The sequence below is a fragment of the Hipposideros armiger genome, unplaced genomic scaffold (genome assembly GCF_001890085.2).
Source record: "Hipposideros armiger isolate ML-2016 unplaced genomic scaffold, ASM189008v1 scaffold_43, whole genome shotgun sequence".
Classification (NCBI taxonomy): domain Eukaryota; kingdom Metazoa; phylum Chordata; class Mammalia; order Chiroptera; family Hipposideridae; genus Hipposideros; species Hipposideros armiger.
The window spans coordinates 1,199,945-1,219,962 of record NW_017731393.1 but is presented as its reverse complement, the minus strand read 5'-3'; the positions used below and the strand labels follow the sequence as shown (position 1 = coordinate 1,219,962).

The following is a 20,018-nucleotide window of genomic DNA, read 5'->3' as shown; positions in this document are numbered from 1 at the left end:
GTGTTCTTACACTTTAAGCCACTGTTTAACCGCTGAAGCTCAGAAAAGTATGCTGTGTTCCCGGGTAGCACTGCCTTCAAACCCTGGTCTCCTCGTTCCTGGCTGTGTGTCCCTGGGCACATGAGTTGACCTCTCTGAACCCCAGTGCTTTTCATCTGTTCCCACCCCCCCACCCCCCATTTTATTGAAAATATATCAATATCAAGTGGCTCAGTTGGTTAAGAGTTGGCTTAAGAGCGCAAGCTCTGAGCAACAGGGCTGCCGGTTCGATCCCCACATGGGGCAGTGATGCTGCACCCGAGCTGAGCTGTCACTGAGCTGCCAACAGGTGGCAGGATGGTTCAGCTGGTGTAACAACAAGAGTACCTGTTCCATGGTGGGCTACACTCACCCGCAATTAAGACTGAACTTGGCACCTGAGCTGACCTGCCGCCTCAGTGGCTCAGGGGATAGAGCATGCGCTTTTAACAACAAGGCTGCAGGTTCAACTCCCGCATGGGATGGTAGCTACGCCCACCCGCAACTAAGATTGAACACAGCACCTTGAGTTTAGAGGCCATGAGCTGCCGACGGGAAGCCAGATGGTGACTGGCGCCCTTCACTACGAAGATTGAAAAACAACAACTTGGCTGGTCCTCTTCCCCAATTCCCCAAGACTGTTCCCCTCCCCTGATTCCTCAATAAAATCTTTAAATAAATATATATATATATATATATATACACACACACACACACACACACACACACACACACACATATAAATAAAATGGTATAAGTCTAAGGCATATAGTGTGATGGTTTGATTTACAGGTATTGTGAGATGGTCACCACAGTAGGCTCAGCTAACGTCCATCTTCTCACATAGATACAATCAAAAGAAAAGAAAGAAAGACAGTTTTCCTTTGGATTAGAACTCTTAGGCTTTACTCTCTTACCAGCTTCCTATGCACCGGACAGCAGCGTTAGCTGTGGCCGGCGTGCTGTGCATTTATTATAAATGAATCCCCAGGACTTACGTATCTCATAACTGGACGTTTGCATCTTTCAACCACCTTTTTCATTTTCCCCTCCCCCACACTCCACCGCTGGTAACCACAAATCTGATCTCTTTTTCTGTGAGTTGAGTTTTGTTTTAGATTTCACATAGAATTGAGATCATATGGCATTTTTCTTTGACTTATTTCACTTAGTATAATGTCCTCAAGGTCCATCTACATTGTTGCAAATGCTTGGATTCCCTCATTCTTTAGGCTGAGTAATATTCTACTGTATAAATGTACCATGATTTCTTTATCCATTCTTCCGTTGATGGACATTCAGGGCTGAAGTTGTCCCCAGGCCTTGCCTGTTGTAAGTACTGCTGCTGTGAACATGGGGCTTCAGATACTGTTTCAAGTTAGTGCTTTCATTTCCTTTGGGTAAGTGCCCAGAAGTGGGATCGCTGGGTCATGAGGTAGTTCTATTTTTATTTTTTTGAGGACCCTCCATGCCATTTTCCATAGTGGCTACACCAGTTTACATCCCCACCAACAGTGCACAAGGTTCCCTTTTATTTCTCCACGTCCTCGCCAACACTTGTAACCTCTTGTCTTGTTGATGACGGCCATTCTGACAGGTGTAGGGCGACATCTCGCTGTGGTTTGGATTTGCATTTCCCTGATGACTAGTGATATTGAGCGTCTTTTCATGGGTCTGTGTGTTCCTTTTGGAGAGATGTCTACCCAGGCCCTCTGCCCACTTTTTATTGGGTTTTTGCTTTCATTGCTGTCAAGTCGCGTCTGTGTGATGGATGAGATTCCTGTCCTACGAGGCTGTTGAGAGGGTTGTGTGAAGTCGGTTTCAGTGGCAGGGGTTGGACGTCGTCTTGGCTTCCTTCCTTCCTCCTTGAAGACAGTTCATTTTCCCTTTTTAAGCAAAGTGAGATGTTCTCTGTTCTCAGGAGAGCAGACTGGGACAGAATGGAGATGAGCTGGGAGTGCCCAGTTGCTGCCAGCACAAGCCACCCCTTCCCTGTTGAGCGGGGCCTTCCCCGGCACCCCGTTTGCTGGAGGAGGGCTGGGCTGCACGCGGGGGTGGCGGCCCCGAGTCCTGGCCTTGCCACTTGGCAGCGGCCGTGGAACTTGTGACTGTTCTTCTCTTGTCCCAGGTTAAATCCCCTTCAACGTTTGTGTAAGATTGCTCTGCCTTGGGTCATGTTCTCACAGTGCCGTGTGTAGGAATTCTCCTCTACCATTCTTATTGGTCATCGTTTTAATTCCATGAGGAACTTGACAGGAATTTGAGGAATTGGTGAGGGAAGGGAATTTGCATCTAGCCTGGACTGTTTTGATTCTGAGTTTGGGAGTGGGGTGGGTTCAGTGGTAATGCAGAGAATACCTGCCCTGCAGGGCGACTTTGCTGGGTTGCTCTGACTTAGTAAATGGGTCTGAAAATGGGGAGAGAGTTAGCTGCACCAGGATATCCTTATAATTCTTCTTCATTCAGAAAAATAGTATTAGGAAAGGAAAATTTTGTTTTTATCAAACTTGTAGTTCATGTCCTTGAACTTTAGCACTTACTACCTTACTGCTTTAAAGGATGAATGTTGTTTCTGGGTTTGTTAGAATACCATGTATGCATTTTCTAACAACGCTGAACCAGGCATGGGTTTTTGTAGTTTTCTAAAGGTCAGAGTCACTCATCTCTGAAACCACAAGTTAGAGAACATCGCAGGTCCTGGATTTACTTGAAAGTAGAGGTTCTATAAGCGTCGTGACCTTTCGAATGTATCTCTGGAGGGTAGTGTGCATGTCGGGGTGCACGCCCCTCAGGGCAGCTCAGAGAGCTGTCAGAAACTCAAGTCTGGTCTGTGATTAGTTTCGTCGTCTCTGGCTTAGAGAGGTGCTTCATTAAAATGTTCTTTCCTTGGGACAGCGGTGGCATAGTCAGGCAGTAACTTCACATATGCAGACGTGTTTTCTTCGTAACACCTGTCTTTTGTTGTCTTTTCTAACCATGTTAAATAGGGTGAACGTGGACTTCCAGAAGCAGACAGTGGACCCTGTGCAGGTGTCGTTCAACATGTTTGACGGCGCCCAGACAGTGACGGAGCTCCTGCTGACCATCGATGTTACAGAGGTGAGGCTCGGCAGGGGTGCTCACTCTCCTGAACCGCGTGTAGTCACGGGTGTATGTGGCCTAGTGCACGAGAACACACAGCTGTGCACCTTAGTAATCTAGCAAGAGCCGAAATTACTGTCTTTGGTAATGTGAAGTGTGGCTGGGGCGCAGAAGGAAACAAATAGTCATGTAGTGTCAGTTTCGTTTTAAAATGTTAGGTGTGCTTAAAATGCTAAAAATCAGTTTAGCCACAAGATACATGTAAAGTGGTCACTGGCATAATGGGATGTGCCTGTGTCATTCAGTTTACACCCACAAAATCAGCATCAGCTTCAGTGTTCTCTAGGGTGCAAACAGAATAAAACTTGAGCTGAAATCCACTCGTGCTTCCTGGTAAACCTAGACTTCCCTGGGTGACATCCCATGGGAGCCTGGACATGGGTCCTTGGGTCTGTTGGCTGCTGTGTGTGTGGCTGCTCAGTGGGGCCCTCTTAGATGGCACACCCACCCTCCTGTTCCCACACTTGGCTCTGTGGGGTGGGCTCGCCACCACATGCCGGGCTGATCAGAGGGGAAGCAGCCCTGGCTTCACAGGCCCTCAGAGCACCCGCGCTGCAGACGGTGTGCCCACGAGTCCCGCACTGCCCAGACAGGGCCTGGCACACACCTGGCCTCACCTTCGCCCCCTGAGCTCCTCTGAAAAACCTGTGGAGTACATGGCACCAAGGGGTCCAGTCTGTGACATGTGACAGGCACGGTATGTGGGCCCTGCAGTTTGAGCCCCGCTCTTCGCAGAACCCCTTCCCAGACCACATCTCTGCCCTTCTTCCTTCTTTAGGTGGTGGAAGTGGGGCACTTCTGGGGGTATAGGATCGATGAAAGGAACTCCGAGATTCTGAAGAAGCTCACAGCTGAGATAAACAGCCTGCAGCTGGTGCCCTTGTCCGCTCACCCGCACGCAGATTCGGTCTGCCTCGCTCCTTTTGCTGCTTTCGATCGGCAGAGCTACTTTAGAGCTCAAATCCTTTACGTTTCTGGGAATTCTGCTGAGGTACGTTTTTCTGTAACATTACTCAGGGAAATGAGACAAACTTATAACAGTTTATAGACAATTTTCTCTCATTTTAAGGGGAAATTAAATATAAAATAATCACAGTTAGGAAAGTATTCCAGTAAAAAAGTTCTTCCCACACCTATAAGGTCATTTAATCTATGACAAAGAGGCAATAACATACAGTGGGGTAAAGACAGTCTCTTCAATAAATGGTGTTGGGAAAACTGGACAGATCCATGCAATAAATGAAACTGGACCACCTTCTTACACCATATACAAGAATAAACTCAAAGTGGATTAAAGACTTAAATGTAAGACCCAAAACCATACAACTCCTAGAAGAAAACATAGGCAGTGAACTCTGATATTGCTCTTTGTAACATTTCTTCTGAGTTAGCGCCTCAGGCAAGGGAAACAAAAGAAAAAATAAACAAATGGGACTGCATCAAATAAAAAAGTTTTTGCACAGCAACGGAAACCGTTTATAAAATGAAAAGACAGCCTATTGAATGGGAGAAGATATCCTCCCAATGAGGGCGATATTGTATATACATCCAATAAGGGGTTAATATCCAAATCTATTAAAAAAAACAACACAGCTCACCACCGAAAAAAACTAACAATCCAATTGAAAAATGGGCAGACGATCTGAATAGGCATTTCTCCAAAGAGGACATACATACGGCCAACAGACATATGAAAAGATGCTCAGCGTCACTAATCGTTAGAGAAATGCAAATTAAAACCACAATGAGATACCACCTCACCCCAGTCAGAATGGCATCATCAATAAATCAACCAACAACAGGTGCTGGTGAGGTTGTGGAGAAAAGGGAACCCTAGTGCACTGTTGGTGGGACTGCAGATTGGTGCAGCCATTATGGAAAACAGTTTGGAGGTATCTCAAAAAACTGGAGCTGGAGCTACCTTATGACCCAGTGATACCACTTCTGAAGAAACCAAAACACAGATTCAAAAAGATATATGCACCCTGTGCTCACTGCAGCATTACTTACAATAGCCAAGATATGGAAGCACCATAAGTGCCCATTGATAGATGACTAGATGAAGAAGTGGTACATATATATTATACAATGGAATATTACTCAGACATAAAAAAGAATGAAGTCTTACCATTTGCGACAACATGGATGGACCTAGAGGGTATTATGCTGAGTGAAGTAAGTCAGAGAGAAAAAGACAAATACCATATGATTTCACTTACATGTGGAATCTAAAGAACAAAAGAAATGAGCAAACAAAATAGAAACATACTCATAGATACAGAGAGCAAACTGATGATTGCCAGATTGAAGGGAAGGTTGGGGGCAGAGTGGAAAAGGCAAAGGGATTAAGAAGTACAGATTGGTAGTTACAAATAATCATGGGGATGTAAAGTACAGCAGAGGGAATATAGTCAATGATACAGTGATAACTGTGTATAGTGCCAGGTGGGTACTAGACTAGTCAAGGGGATCACTGTATAAATTATATAAATGTCTAACCACTATGCTGTACACCTGAAATTAATATAAAATATTGAATGTCAACTGTAAGTGATAAATTTAAAAGGGGGAAGGTGAAAAGTAATAGGTTTAAATTTTCAGTTATAAAAACAAGTCATGGGGATGTAATGCACAGCATGGGGAATAGCATCAATAATACTGTGACAGCGTGGGACAGTGTCAGATGGTTGCTGGACTTACCATGGTGATCACTTCTTCAGATCTATAAATGTTGAGTAACTGTGGTGTACCCCTGAAACTAATGTAATATTGCATGTTAGCTGTATTTCAATTATATTTTTTTTTAAAGAAAAAAAGTTCTTTCCCTCAGCGACACGTGGATTGAAGCTCAGGACTCGGGTGCTGTGATCATGGGGCCCGAGGAGGGGATGCCGGGCAGGCGGCCGGGCCCTGCGCTCACCGATGTGTGCCCTCTCTTTATCCAGGTGTTTTTTGTAGACTATGGTAACAGATGTCACGTAGATCTGGGTCTTTTAATGGAGATGCCCTGTCAATTTCTCGAGCTGCCATTTCAGGTACGGTAGCCAGGTTCCTGTGGTGTGAATGTTGAGGGTTCTGGAGGTCAGCTGGGGGCCCGGGCCCAGAGCAGGAAGGCATGTCACACTAGCCAAATTTGGTTTCTGCTGTTTTCCAAACATATATCGCCATAGGTCTTTTTGCCGATAATGTTTTTGCAGTGAGGTAAAATATATGGATGGTTTCACAGCTGAAAAGTAGTTTTAAGTTAGCAGTATTTTCTAAGGTTTCTAGTGTGTAAAAACAGACAGAATGGGTGTCAGGAGACATATTCACGCATACCCGTTGTCTGCCATCAGTATGGAGACAGTTATTCTCAACTTGCTGTTGAAAAGCAGAAGCCAGTGTTCTTGCCTGTGAAAGCCTCACTCAGAATCATTTTCAGTGGGGCCGTGAGAACATGGGTGGGTGGGCACACGGGGATGGGCCATGCTCGGCGGGATCGGGGGTCAGCGTTTCACTCATTATGAGCTGGCCCACCTTGCTCTTCTGTCCACAGGCGCTGGAGTTTAAGATTTGCAGAATGCGCCCGTCTGCCCGGTCCCTGGTGTGCGGTGAGCGCTGGAGCGGCGCGGCCAGTCGGCGGTTTGCCAGCCTGCTGCGTGGCTGCGTGCTGCTCGTGAAGGTCTTCTCCGCTGTGCACAGCGTCCTGCATGTGGACGTGTACCGCTACACGGGGCTGCAGGGCCTTATCCACATCAGGGATGTCCTCATCGATGAGGGCTACGCCGAGCTTGCCGACGAATGTTTCGAGTCCAAGGTGTGCACCTCATCCTTGTTGAGGAGGCGCGGGGCCCTGTGCCTATGTGTGCACGAGGGAGGGTGTCCAGCATCTGGAGAGTTTGGTGCCCACACATTGAGATCGGTGGTGCCGTTGTCAGTGTCTTCTGGGTTTCTTCCAGACTAAAGTATGGCAGCTGGGTGGTGTTTTGCTGGTTCCCTACTGTGAAGCTGGTTTTTTTCCTTCTTGAAGTGGAAAATAGATGTGAAAATGTTTTCTATGTTGGGAGTTATTAAAAATGGATACGAGATTTATCTCCCCAATGAAAGTAATTAATAAATATTTGCTTCAAGTATTTCAAACATTTCCAAATGTCTTTGAACTACTTTCAAAATTGGCTTTTGAATTTTTGAATACTTTTGAATTTACTTTCAAAATTGGCTCCAAAGCTATTTTTCTTGGTCTGAGGGTTTCAGAGATGCCACTTTCAAGGCTGCTGTTGAAGGCCGTTGATTTTCCTCCTGTAATTTCTGTAGTGGAGGCTAATGAATTGAACCCTTAATGAGTCCTGTCTTGTTTCATTTGACTTTAAAATGTACTTGATAACATTATCTCCCAACACGAAATGGCCTAGAGATCAGCTAAGAAGAAGGTCATGCCTGTGAAAGACTTGTATTCATTTGGAATAAAGGGCTTTTATTATAGCTTTTCTTTTAACAAAACAAACTTTTCTTACTTTGTTTAGCAAAGCCATGAAGTTCTCAAGGGCCTCTTCTCCAAGTCAGTGGAGAATGTGGCAGACGTGTCTGTGTTGTCCCCTGGGAAGGATGACGAGAAGCAGCTGATGCAGCTTTTGTTGGACAGCTTCTCTTCCAAGAAACTCGGGGCCCCGAACTGCAAGGTAATCACATCCAGCGCCCGCCCCGTCCGCACCGCGCAGAGGGCCGCAGGTCACGTAGCCCTCCTTTCCTGGTTTTTAACGCTATGACTTCTCTCACCCCGGAGCCTAGATTAAGAAGAGAACAACTTGGGGTTTGGCGTAGAGAAATACGCGGACTAGTCCTTGTTTTCTAAACCAACCTTTGCAAAGGCGACCTGTGCTTGTTTATCGGAGGGGAGGAAGGTGGGGGTGTCCTCCTGTGGGGGACGACGGCCCTGGGGTGCCCCTTCCTGTCTGGGACTCTCCTTTTCCCCCGCGGGAGGCTGTGTGGCCTGAGGCCTGCCTATCCCACGGCTGGTCTGCTGCCGTGGAAAGAAGGACACTTTGACTAAAGTGGTTGCGATGCTCCCTGTCTGGCCAAAGCTTTGTAAGGTGTACAGTGAGGGGTGTTACTGAGCCCACCGGAGGGATCAGCTGCATCCCAGGAAAACACCTTCTTTAAGGCACTTTTTCCCCACTGAATCTCGAAGACGTTACAACTAAGAAGTAGCTGCTTTCTTTTTAAAAATAGGGGCTTTTGGATTTTTAAAATGTATATAAAGTGATATCTTGCTTCCTGGGAACGTATTGTGACTGTTGTATGTGCAGGCCATACTCCATGGGCCTTTCAACCCTTACGAACTGAAGTGTCACAGCCTGACCAGGATATCCAAGTTCAGGTAAATGCACTTACATTCCCCATGAATTTTTTCCTCGGCCCCTGTGTTTACCGAGTGTCAGAAACGAATCGTCTTTGATTCTAAGCTGTGGGAATGCATGACTTTCTCCTACTCTTTCCCTTCTCTCCTAGCTCCAAATCTGAGGTGCTCTTTCTCTGTCACGTGTAAGACATTTTTGAATATCTTTCTTCAAAGATTTCGTTCTTTTCTGTTCTTAATACAGTTGTTACTCATTCAGCAATTCTATGAGTGCGTGCTGTGGAAGGAGGGCAGAGGCCCTGAGACAGAGGAGACAGGACAGGCTTCCCCAGACTTTGGGTGTGGGGTCAGCAGGCGGGGCTTGATTAGTGTCAGAGGCTGGGAAGAGGGGGAGGGGGGAGATGCCTGAAGCCCTGCAGGGGCTGGGCTGTGGGCGCACCTGGCTGGCAGGGGAGGCAGGAGGTGGAGGGCCGCACAGTGCAGACAGGGTATGGAGGAGGGTGAGTGGGCCGTGCCAGGTCTTCTGCACGCTCCTTGGTGGCCTGTCTGGGATGGAGGCCGCAGCTGCTACAGGTCGGGAGCACAGGACAGAGGCTGGGGCATTGTCAGCGTGTGGGCCATGGGGTGGTCGGGACCATGTGGGAGGGGCAGCGTTCCAGGAGGAGGAAAGGAGACGCAGGGGACACTGGACGTTCACTGCTCCCCATTGGTCACTGCGTTGTGTGTGTGACCGTGTCTTTGAAACGTATGAGTCATGGGTGGGCATTGCTCCTGGCTGGGCGGTGGGCAGCAGCCCCTCGGACTCCTTTTTCAGAAGCGTCTGGATCGAGAAGGAGAGCATCAACTCCGTCATTGTCAGTGACAGCCCCGAGGATCTGCACCAGAGGATGCTGGTGGCAGCCGCCCTGTCCGTCAACGCCACCGGTGAGTGCAGGGCTCTGCGTTCGTCCAACATCCACCCTTCTCTCTTCTCTTCTCTCCAGACTATGGCGACTGGGGACGATTTGTCCAGTCATCAGGGTCCTGTCACATTTATGCATCTGAGCTATAGCTTTCGGCTGTTTTCTGACTGATCGGCTGATGCGAGTTTAAGGAAGGGAGTGTGGTCACCTTTTTTTTTTATACAAGGAGGCGGAAATTGATTACTTGATTGTCAGTCAGTCTGTCATGCTTGGCTACAAAAGGGAGCAAATCCAGGCTCTCGGCCCTGGACAAACCCGATGATCTAATAAGGACGAGGAGAGACGGAGACTGAGCCCAAGGGGTCCCCAGATGGAACGGAGGTTTAAGTGTCTGATGAGGCATCTCTGGGACAGATACTGTAATTGCCGTGGGGTGTGTCTGTGGGGATAGACTTGGCAGAGGAGGGGCTGCCTGAGGGTGAGGAAGAGTTTGCCGAGGCAGACATCCTGCACTGTGTGACTTACTCGCTTGACTGCGCCTCTCACCCGGCCTGTCAGGGTCTACCATGCTGCTGAGAGAGACCACGCTGATGCCACATGTGCCCGGCCTCCCGGCCCTGCTGAGCATGCTGTTTGCACCGGTGATGGAGTTGAGGTACGGACCGGCCACTCTGTCTGCACGCTGTTGTCCAGTGAGAACCAGGTGGGAGAACCGTGCCCCACCCCGACCCTCCAGGCCCCCTGGGAGAGAGCACTTACAGGACACCCGGCCACCCCCCCCCACTCTCCCCCAGGTGCGTGCTGACCCTCCCGGTGCTTCGGTGATTAAGGAGGCCTTCGCGACCACCGTGGCCTTCATATGCGGGTACATTTTAGAAAGAAGTTCCAGGAGCTCGTAACCTGGGAACTTGAGTCAAACGTGGCCAAAGACATATAGAATGGCGCCAGGAGTTAGGCTGAGATGTGATGATGGGTGTCCTGTTGTTAATGGGCGGTGAATGTGGGTCGAAGTGTTCTAGCAGCCAGTTGTCAGCAGGAGACCTTGTGAGTCCCATGTAGGAAGGTGACCGTGAGTAAGATGACGGAGTGTCCAGCCCTCATCACGCTCTTGGAGCCATGCTCTGACAGCACTTCTCCTGGAGCCTGGACTGGGGAGCCGTGTGACAGAGTGAGTGGGGCTCCTGTAGACGTGCCACTCTGGTGCAGCTGCTTGGCGCAGTAGGATCGAGGGGCACTGACGGTGGTAAAGCACTAGTGGGCTTTAGCGGGGGGCGGAGGCAGGCCAGAAAAGAAGTCAGGCTTGGTCCCGAGGAGCCCCTATTGTGGGCAAGACAGAAATGGCTGTGACAGACACTGAGGTGGGCCTTCCCACACTTGAGTCATGGGGTGGAGAATCACCTTTTCCTTCTGACCGTCTTTTCTCGGTGGGTGAGGACCAGGGTGTTAGGCTACTGGGGCACTTCGGTTAAGCTAGCCGGGAGGACCCTGCTGTTTGCCCAGTCCCCTCCCCCGTTAAGCCTATTCAGAATCTGCTATGCAATCTCAAATATTGAGTGCTTTTTTTAGTTTAAAAAATAGTTGTGTATTTTTTTTCCACTAAAATATGCTACTTAGAAAAACCTGAACGGGCAAAAATTAATGTCATTTTGAAACATTTGGTGTCTTTATTTTCAGTGTTCTTATATATATGTTTTATTTTTAGATTTTTGTCATACTAAATCCTTTTCCACAAATTAAACATTTTTGTAGTATTATGACATCTTTATAAATATCCACTTTAGTAGTTGCATCGTATACTGCTGAGTGGACATACAGTGGCTTTTCTAAACTTTGTCCTATTTTATTTACATATGCATTTGTTTTTCACCTGCTTTTGTCCGAAAAGGATTTAGTATGCCTTTAAATGTCAGAATTTGGCTTTAATTTTACAATAATGATGTGATAAATATCTGCATGAATAAATGTATCTTCTGGGTCCTTGTAGGGGAGATGCACATGTGGAAACAATATGCTACGTCTGACTATCTAATAAGAAAGTATCACACCAAGCTGAAGTGGGGATCTGACTTAGTGAATGCATGCACACATGCACATATGTGCACACGAGCAGACGCACAGACGTGCATGCACATGCATACATGAGCACACACACACAGATTCCTCTCTAATTGCTTCTGACGCTCCTCTTACCTCTCTAGACCAAGCTCTTGTCTTTCAAATCTAAGCTTTCTTTTTAAAGATTTTATTGGGGAATTGGGGAAGGGGAACATGGTGTTTTTCTAGGACCCATCAGCTCCAAGTCAAGTTGTCCTTCAATCTTAGTTGATCTTAGTTGTGGAGGGCGCAAGCTCAGCTCCAAGTTTAGTCACCGCTTTCAGTCTATTGTAGTTGGAGGGGGGGGGGTTTGGGTGTAGCCCACCATCCCATGTGGGAGTCAAACCGGCAATATTGTTGTTAACATGCACTCTAACCAACTGAGCCATCCATCCGTCCGTTGGCAGCTCAGCAGCATGTCAGCTCGGGCACAGCTCACTGGCCCATGTGGGAATCGAACCGGCAACCCTGTTGCTCACAGCTTGTGCTCTAACCAACTGAGCCACCTGGCTGGCCCACATATAAGCTTTTTGAGGATATAAGTAATACAGTGTATTATTACTATTTTTAGATTTCCAAAGTGCAGTTGGTTATGTTGTGGACACTCAAGAAATATTGAAATCATTAGTACTTAAAATACCATCTTTCTAGGAAAAAAGCAAGGTTAATATGAGGAGGATGCATGTGAACAGGACATGGTGCTTTGTGCATAGCTGGCACTCACATTCCCTTGGTGAGAAGAGCTGGAGTGGGGCAGTCTATGGCCACAGCAGTGAGATGAGCCTGAATCCTGAGGCTCAGCGAGGTGGTCACCAGGAAGGGGACCTGGGCCTGGTGGCTCTTCATCCGAAGTCTGCTCTAGTCGTCGTGCAATGTGGTTCTTAATTCGTTGAGTTAGTAGCAACCATTTTTGAGAAACTTGGGAAGATGAAAGAGGTGTTTGATCTGGGTGAGCACCTTCTGTTAGCCCCAAAGCCTAGTGTCCTGGGGCCTGCCCGGGCTGTGGTGTGCTCCCAGAGAGGGGTGGTCCCTGCAGCATTTCCCTAAACAGTGGGGGCAGTCAGGGCACGAGCATGTGGGACCTAGTGGGGCTTCTCCTCTCGGTGGGTGTGGTGCTCAGAGCTGCAGAGCCTGGCGCCCCAGGATGGGCGGTGAGAATCTTAGGACAGTGTTGTCGGGCGCAGGGCTGTGATGCGGCCCTTCCCTCCGCCCCATAGTTCTTGGAGCTGGATACTGGGCTGCTGGGAGATGTCCGTGGTGTCAGGTGGGGAGGTAAGTCACGTCACAGGACAGTACTGCGAGCAGGCATGCGTGAGGTGGGATCCCAGCTACAAAAAGGCCTACCAGCTAAAGTGTCAGCAATTAAGCGAGAGTGGACTGGACGGGGACTTCCACTTCTGTTTGTTTCTGTTGCTGTGGCTGCATAACACTTACTCACAGACAGCCCTTTTTTATTCTGTGGGTGACAGCTCAGCCTGATCCATGAGGGACAGCTTGTCTCTGTCCCGTGGCATCTGGGTCTCCATGTGGAAGACTTGAAGGTTGGGGGCTGATTCTGGCTGGGGACTCGAGGCCTCGGTGTGGCCTCCCAGGCCCGGTTTGGCTTCCTCACAGCCTGGTGGCTGGGGGCCAGAGGGCAGCGTCCTGAGTGAGCCCGCCGGAAGCCACGTCACTTTTTCTGACCAGCCTCAGGAGTCTGCACTGTGAGGCTTGCCATGGTCACAGCCCGTCCAGGACTCGAGGTGCAGAAACGTAGACCTCAGTTCTCACTGGCGGGTGGCAGCGTCCCGCTGTCAGAAGAGCATATCGGATGGGAGCTGCTGCCACCTTGGGAGGCTGCGACCTGCCTGCTCTGTGTGCTAAGGCGCCGTTTTAATCGTTTACCGTGTATTCATGGACTGGTTTTGCAATTCAGAAAACTCTTCATCTATACCCCGTATTTTTTAAAAGCCTTAGAAAATAGGGGAATAAAACAAAGGTGCCTTTTAAGTGCGGGAAGTGTGAGGTGACAAGAGTGTTAAGGGACTCGCCTGTGTAGCGGGAAGGCAGGCTGTGGCGGCACTCCAGCCCTGCCACATGCTCCCCACCGCGGGCAGGGTCTCCAGCCGCTGAGCTCCCGTCTGTAAAGAAGGGCCGTGATCATCTCACGGGATGTCGAGGCATCTGTGAGGGGTCACACTAAGTGTGCATGAAGTGGGGTCCCCGGCAGAGGCTCACTGCTCTAATGGGGTGAGCCTTCACCAGCACCCTGGCAGCACAGCTGGGGGGATGTTGGGGGGGTGGAGAGTCAGACGCCCACAGAGGATGGGGAAGTAACAGACTCGGACAGCGGCTGCTGCTCAGCGCCCTGCAGGGGAAGGCACTGCGCCCTACAGAGCATTCCACAGCCGCCTACGTGGCAGTTCCGGGTCGACATCTAACTTTTGCGGAAGTGGATTTCCTTCCGTGGCTCCTACAGGGGCTTCTCGAACATCAGCCTGGACTAGACGGTCCTCACCTGTCGTATTTATTTTAAGCAGAATTGTCCGGAGGAGGTAGTCTTCCAAACCCAGCATAGTCAGCTCACGCCAGCTCCTGAGTGTAAGTTGTTTCAGTTGAATTTTGTCCACAGCGCGCCCTTGTGGGGCTCTGTGTGGGATGCGCTTGCTTTTGACCCTGTCGTGGTTTCTGCAGTTTTCAGTTTGGGTGTGAAATATGCATTGCAGAGGAAGTAAGGATATTCTTGCTGTCTTAACGAGCGCCTTAGGGTCCCTGCAAAAGAATTGGACCCCATGCTTCGGTCACCTCTGTCAAGTTAAGGTTTAGAGCAGGTGAGCAAAGACTCAGTGCCCGCCTGATCCCGGGCAGCTCCCTTCTATCCCGTGGGAGCAGCAGTTACATCTCCTAGCAACTGGCAGCGGGTGGAGGTCATGTGATGTGTCAGGACTGTTGATGACGTTACCAGCGGTAACTCGGCGACCCCTGGTTATCACTGCTGTTTTGGAAAGGTTTTACATAACATGAAATAATCATATTCTATTAAAATGTAGGGAGTGCACTATTTGAAGAAACATTTTGGTGACTTGTAAAGGAAATACTCAGAATTTATAAGTCTGAATTCTGGGTCTCTCTTTTGAGTTCACGTGAAATGGGATTCTTTTTCATTAAGTGAAAAAGAATGTGTGTTTGTGTGGCTTATGTGTATCTTCAGGACTAAGAAGAAAACTTGTTTTTGCCTAGATTATTTCATCAAAACTTTATTGATCTAGATAAACTGCGGCTTGCAAGCCACATGCGGCTCTTTGGATATGTACATGGGGCTCTGAAGTAAAATTGAAAATGAAAATAAAACTATCGTAGTTTCATTTATAAAATTTTTAAAGGATATTATTCACATAATGGTGATTTCATTTGTTTTATGGCTCTCAAATATTTTTTTTTTTTAAGATTTTATTTGGGAATGGGGGGAGGGGAACAGACAGGTAGACAAATTGCTGTTTTTGTTCTTCAGTCTTGTTGTGGAGGACGTCGCTTCACTGACTCATGTTGGTATGATCACTGTGCTCTTCCCGGGTGAGGCAATCGGTCACCGGTCATTGGTCGACCGCTCACAGCGGCTCCTGGCAGCTCACACTGGCTACCGCTCGCTCACGCTGGCTGCCAGCCACTCATGTAGCTCACGGCAGCCCAGCTCCAGGTTGAGCTGTTGTTCATCATCTTAGCTGTAGAGGGCAGTGTCACTGGCCCTCAATGTGGGATCCGAACCACAGCCCTGCTGCTCAGAGCTGGCGTCCCAAGCGAGCTCTTAACCAGCTGAGCCACTCAGCCAGCCCCTCAAATAATTTTTAAATTGTTGTGAGGGACAGGATTGGCTCTTCTGTTTCAAGTTTGCTGACCCCTGATCTAGATGATGGGAAAAGTCTGAGTTGATTAAGCGTGAAAGAAAATTAGAATATTTTCAAATATTCAGTATAATATCAGTGACTATTTTATAACTGTGGGCTGCGGCACTTGCATTTAAATTCATGCCTGAACATAAGAAGGAGTCTGGTGGGCCAAGGGCTCTGGGGGCGGGGGGGCGCTGGAGGAGCCTGTTCTGTAGAGGCGAGGGCTCGGGGGCGGGGCGGGGGGCTCCCCGCTGGAGGGTCTGTAGGGAAGCCGGAGAAGCTGGAGCCTGGCAGGGGAGGGGAACGACGTGGAGGAGCTCAGCAGAGACCGGACTGCACTGTGGCTTGTAGCTCCTGGTGTTCAGAATGCAAGAAGGAAGCCCCAGAGCCAGGAAGTGCGACGTCTGCTGTGTGGGAGTGCGTGGAAGCAGCAGGGGCAGATGTGGGCAATTGGGCACAAAGTGACGGCACCAATCTAGGTGCGAAGTGGCGCTGGCCTGGACCAGGCTGGTGGCAGTAGACGTGGAGAGGACAACAGATTTAGGAGAACTCTGGGAGGTGACGCTTTGTATTAGAAGCGTGTGCAGTTGTTTTAGGACAGGAAGGTGGAACAGACATCTTTTACTGAGTGCAGACGTCTTTCCCATGTCAGAAATACGTGTGTGACCTTTTCTCCGGAAATCTCACTAAGAGTTTAACTCATGGAACGAATTCAAAGGTGGGAAAACACTGTATGTGATAGAAATATTCCTTACTTTTCTGTCACAGTGAGAATTAGAACTCTAACTAATGGGTTAATTCAAAAGATGTAATTTATAACTATATATCGTCTATTCTTTCTAATGTAAAAACTGGGAGAGGAGATACGGGAAATCAGTTCCTTACCAGGATCGGCAGAGCCTCATCGGTCAGCGCCTTCACCATTGAGACCGCGGCTTGCCAGGTTTGGAATACTAACTCCTTGTCCAACTTTTCATAGGGTTGATGGAGATGGGAAGTGTTACACTGGGGTCCTCTGTGGTCTGGGGTGCAGCCCAACCACGGGGGCCCCCATCCTGCCAGAGCATGATATGGAGCTAGCATTTGATGTCCAGTTCAGTGTGGAGGACATCGTAGAGGTAAGGCCGCCTGTTTGTCCATTGTCCTAGCTCTGCCTGTCTGCTTTTGCCGGATGCCCGTTTAATAGTGAGCGCGGTGTCTAACACGGTGCGTGAAACACGGACGTGTGCTCCAGCCTGGAGGTGCTCCTGTCCCTCAGGTGCCCATGTTATCGCTCTCTTCCTGACCGAGGTGGCGCTCTGGCTCAGGAGGCTTTTCTGACCAATGGATCGAGCCCCAGAGTGGTAGGGCTGCCGTGGGCCTCACTGCATGCCACGCCGAGCTGACCACCCTTGCCTGTTGACGGTGGGAAGTGGGTACAGCGAGGCCTGGCTTGCTGCGTCCTCTCCCGGCACAGGTGGGCTCGCCGAGCTGACAGGTGTGCAGCAGTGAGCTCTGCGCTGTCTGGGACGGGGTGACAAGGATGTTAAGTTGAAGCACTCAGACAGGTGGAGCAGGTGACTCAGCAATATGACAGCTTTTGAATTTAATGCAAAATTTGGGCTTGTATTGTGTGTGCTTTTGTTTTCACATCTCATTGTTCTAGTAACTCCTCTGGATTGCGTTTTACAAAGTGAGGGGAATCCTGGTCCTGAGCAGGTAGTTTGAGAGGCGCTGCCCTAGAGCACTCGGAGTCCTTTCTGTCCCCGAGTCCACGAGGCAGGTGAGGTTGGCAGAGCCGCAGGGAAGGCAGTGGGAGGAAGGCTGAGGTCCCGACATCCAGGGCCCTGCTGGTGAGGTCCTCGGCATGGGTTGTGTCCATTTGACTTCACTGCCTTTCACATAACGGGACTTCTACAATATTCCTTAGATCCCAGACCTAACTGTAAAATGTAAAACTATAAAACTTGTAAAAGTAAATATAGCAGAAAATCTACATGACCTTGGATTTGGCAATGAGTTTGTAGATGCAATGCCAAAAGCATGATTTATGGGGGAAAAAATTGGTGAGTTGGACTTTATCAGAATTAAAACCTTGTTCTGTGAAAGACCCTTTAAGAGGGTGAGAAGAGAAGCTACCGACGAAGAGAAAATAAAGGACTTTTATCCACAATATATAAAGAACTTCTAAAACTCAATAATAAAAGAAGCAACTAAATTCAAATATGGATGGCAGTGAACAAATGAAAGGTGCTCAGCCTCCTGGGTCATCAGGAAATTGTGAATGAAGACCACAGCGACACCGCTCAGACTGGTGAGAATGGCTCAAGTCCAAGACCTGGCAGGAACAGTGCCAGGGGGCGTGGGCAGGAGGTCTGCTCATTGCTGGTGTGTGGGAGCAGTATGGCACGACTGAAAAAGACAAGGTTCTTCAAAGTTAGACACACGCCTGCTACAAGAGCCCGCCACCCCACCTCTAAGCACTTACCCAGACGGTTGGGAACTGGCCTCCGCTAGGACCCGGATGTTGGCAGTGCAGTCGCTCAATGCTGGGAGCAGTCTGGAAGGCGTCAGCGGGGCAGTGGGCAGCACGCTGGGGCCGGCGCTCGCTCGGTGGGGTCCTCTTCAGAAAGAGGGATGGCTCTCAGGTGCTCACGTGTCACCATGCATTGTGGTTTTGTCCACGAGACATCTGGCACTGGCTCAGCTCCAGGGTCAGAACACAGATGAGGGGATTAGGAGGGAGGGCAGGACGGCAAGGGGCACCCAGGGCAACAGGCTAGGAGCTGCTCGGCCTGCTGCTGGATGTGGACTCATGAGTGCACGTGTCAAACCCCACACAGTCCCTTGTGAGAGTGGGACTCGTGTACGCGATCAAGGCTTGTGTGTGCACGTGCTGACACTTACACACTTACCCCCACTCTCACACATACACATCCCATACGCACACCTACACATAACACATGTTGACGAAAAATATCCAGCCTAAGAGAAAACTTATGAGTTTATTTGAGCCAAACTCGACAGTTGCTGGGAAGCAAACTCTCAACGGACTGAGAAAATGCTCCGCAAAATGGCAGTTTGCAGTTTATTTTATACATAGAATCAAAGGAGGAAGGTTACATGAAATCCATGGGTAATAGATTAAGGGGGTGGGAGAGAGCAAAGCGGGAAAATCTCTGGGATTGGATAAAAGTACATTGGAGAGACAGGTACTCCTCCCACACAGGTGGGTGCAGGATAGCTAACAGCTCTTCTACAGCACAAAGAGATGGCAATCAGGAGACAAGCATAATGAGGAGTTTTGCAGTTTCCAGCTCTGGTCCAGAAAAAGGATTACTGACATTCCTAAGCTGTTATCATAGGTGCAGAAAACCAGAGCGGCCCACTGAAAAGGCACAGACCAAATTTGTGAAGGAAGCTAAAGATGTGACTTCCCGCCATGGCCCACTTGCTTATGAAAGTTTTTTATGCTCACACCATCTTATGTGGTTATTTTCAATCTCCTGAGCTTGTCAGGTTTAACCTGTGGCCCCTTTTCCATCCACATACATACACATTTATACTCGTACACACACACAAACCCACACACAGTCATATACACAAACCCACACCCCTCACACACATGCATGCATGCATGCGCGCGCGCACACACACACACACACACACACCAACTAGGATGCCGGGGAGTTTTGCATGAAGGGGGAGGGGAAAGGAGCTTGGAAACTGGGTTTTGACTGGAAACCGTGAGGCTGCTGACAAAAGCTTCATGGAAACCACTCTGCTTGGTGAAGTAGTTTCTCGTGGAGTGTGAGTTAATTCCAAGAGCGCTCTCTGTGTGCCTGCGTTTGAAGAAGCACGTGGGTGTGGGACCAGGTGTCATTATTGGGTGGGGGCTGCAGAGTGGCAGGAAGGAAGGCTAGAAGGGCCCCTGGGGTACGGGTCAGCCCGAGGACCATCCAGTTCTAAGTCAGCACATGCGCAGATGGGGAGCGGGGTGTGCATGAGTGTGTACACATACACTGATACCCCAGAGCCATGGAATGACCTAGCACCCCGATTGTGGTTTCTTTTTTTTTTTTTTAAACTAATAGTTTACTGATGGAAAATAACATATTTCAAGAGGATACATGAGTAATGAATGCTATTGTGAACATTTTGTGCCTGTCCTTTGGGGCACATTGGTATGCAATGCGATTGGATATACATGTAAGGGGAATTTCTGGATCATACAGTATGGCTACTTATATTCATGTAGAAGAATTTGACAGTTTTCCAAAGTGATTGTATCTATTTACATTCTCAACATCAACATATAAGAATTTCAGTTGCTCCACATCCTAGGTAACACTCGGTATGCTCCGTTTTATAAAATGTAGCCAAGCCCACCATCTGGAGTGTGTTCAAAACCATGTATTTTCCATTAGTCTGAATATCCCTGTGGCCATCTAGTGATCCCAAAGCTCATCACTTTTTCCCACTATTTTTAATCTTTATAAACTGAAACTCACACTATTCAGATTTGTCCATAAACAGCCTGAATGGGAAAACTATCTCTATTCACTATTTATCCATAACATTATTCCTTTATTATTTTAATTCATAAACACAAAAGGCAACATATATAGGGCCTAACATATTCCTGCTTCTAACTTATCCTCCAGTAAGACTTTTTTTTTTTTT

General features: G+C 48.6%; 1 protein-coding gene across 1 annotated transcript in view; it reads left to right on the top strand.

Annotated features, from left to right (window-relative positions):
- Positions 1-20,018, top strand: part of TDRD9 (tudor domain containing 9) — a 74,725-nt gene that overhangs the window by 49,442 nt on the left and 5,265 nt on the right. Inside the window, exons 25-33 of the mRNA XM_019639209.1 lie at positions 3,006-3,117; positions 3,938-4,150; positions 6,105-6,194; positions 6,695-6,955; positions 7,662-7,817; positions 8,445-8,515; positions 9,309-9,418; positions 9,955-10,051; positions 16,336-16,474. Coding sequence (XP_019494754.1) covers positions 3,006-3,117; positions 3,938-4,150; positions 6,105-6,194; positions 6,695-6,955; positions 7,662-7,817; positions 8,445-8,515; positions 9,309-9,418; positions 9,955-10,051; positions 16,336-16,474 — 1,249 coding nt within the window. The remainder of the gene's footprint in view (positions 1-3,005; positions 3,118-3,937; positions 4,151-6,104; positions 6,195-6,694; positions 6,956-7,661; positions 7,818-8,444; positions 8,516-9,308; positions 9,419-9,954; positions 10,052-16,335; positions 16,475-20,018) is intronic.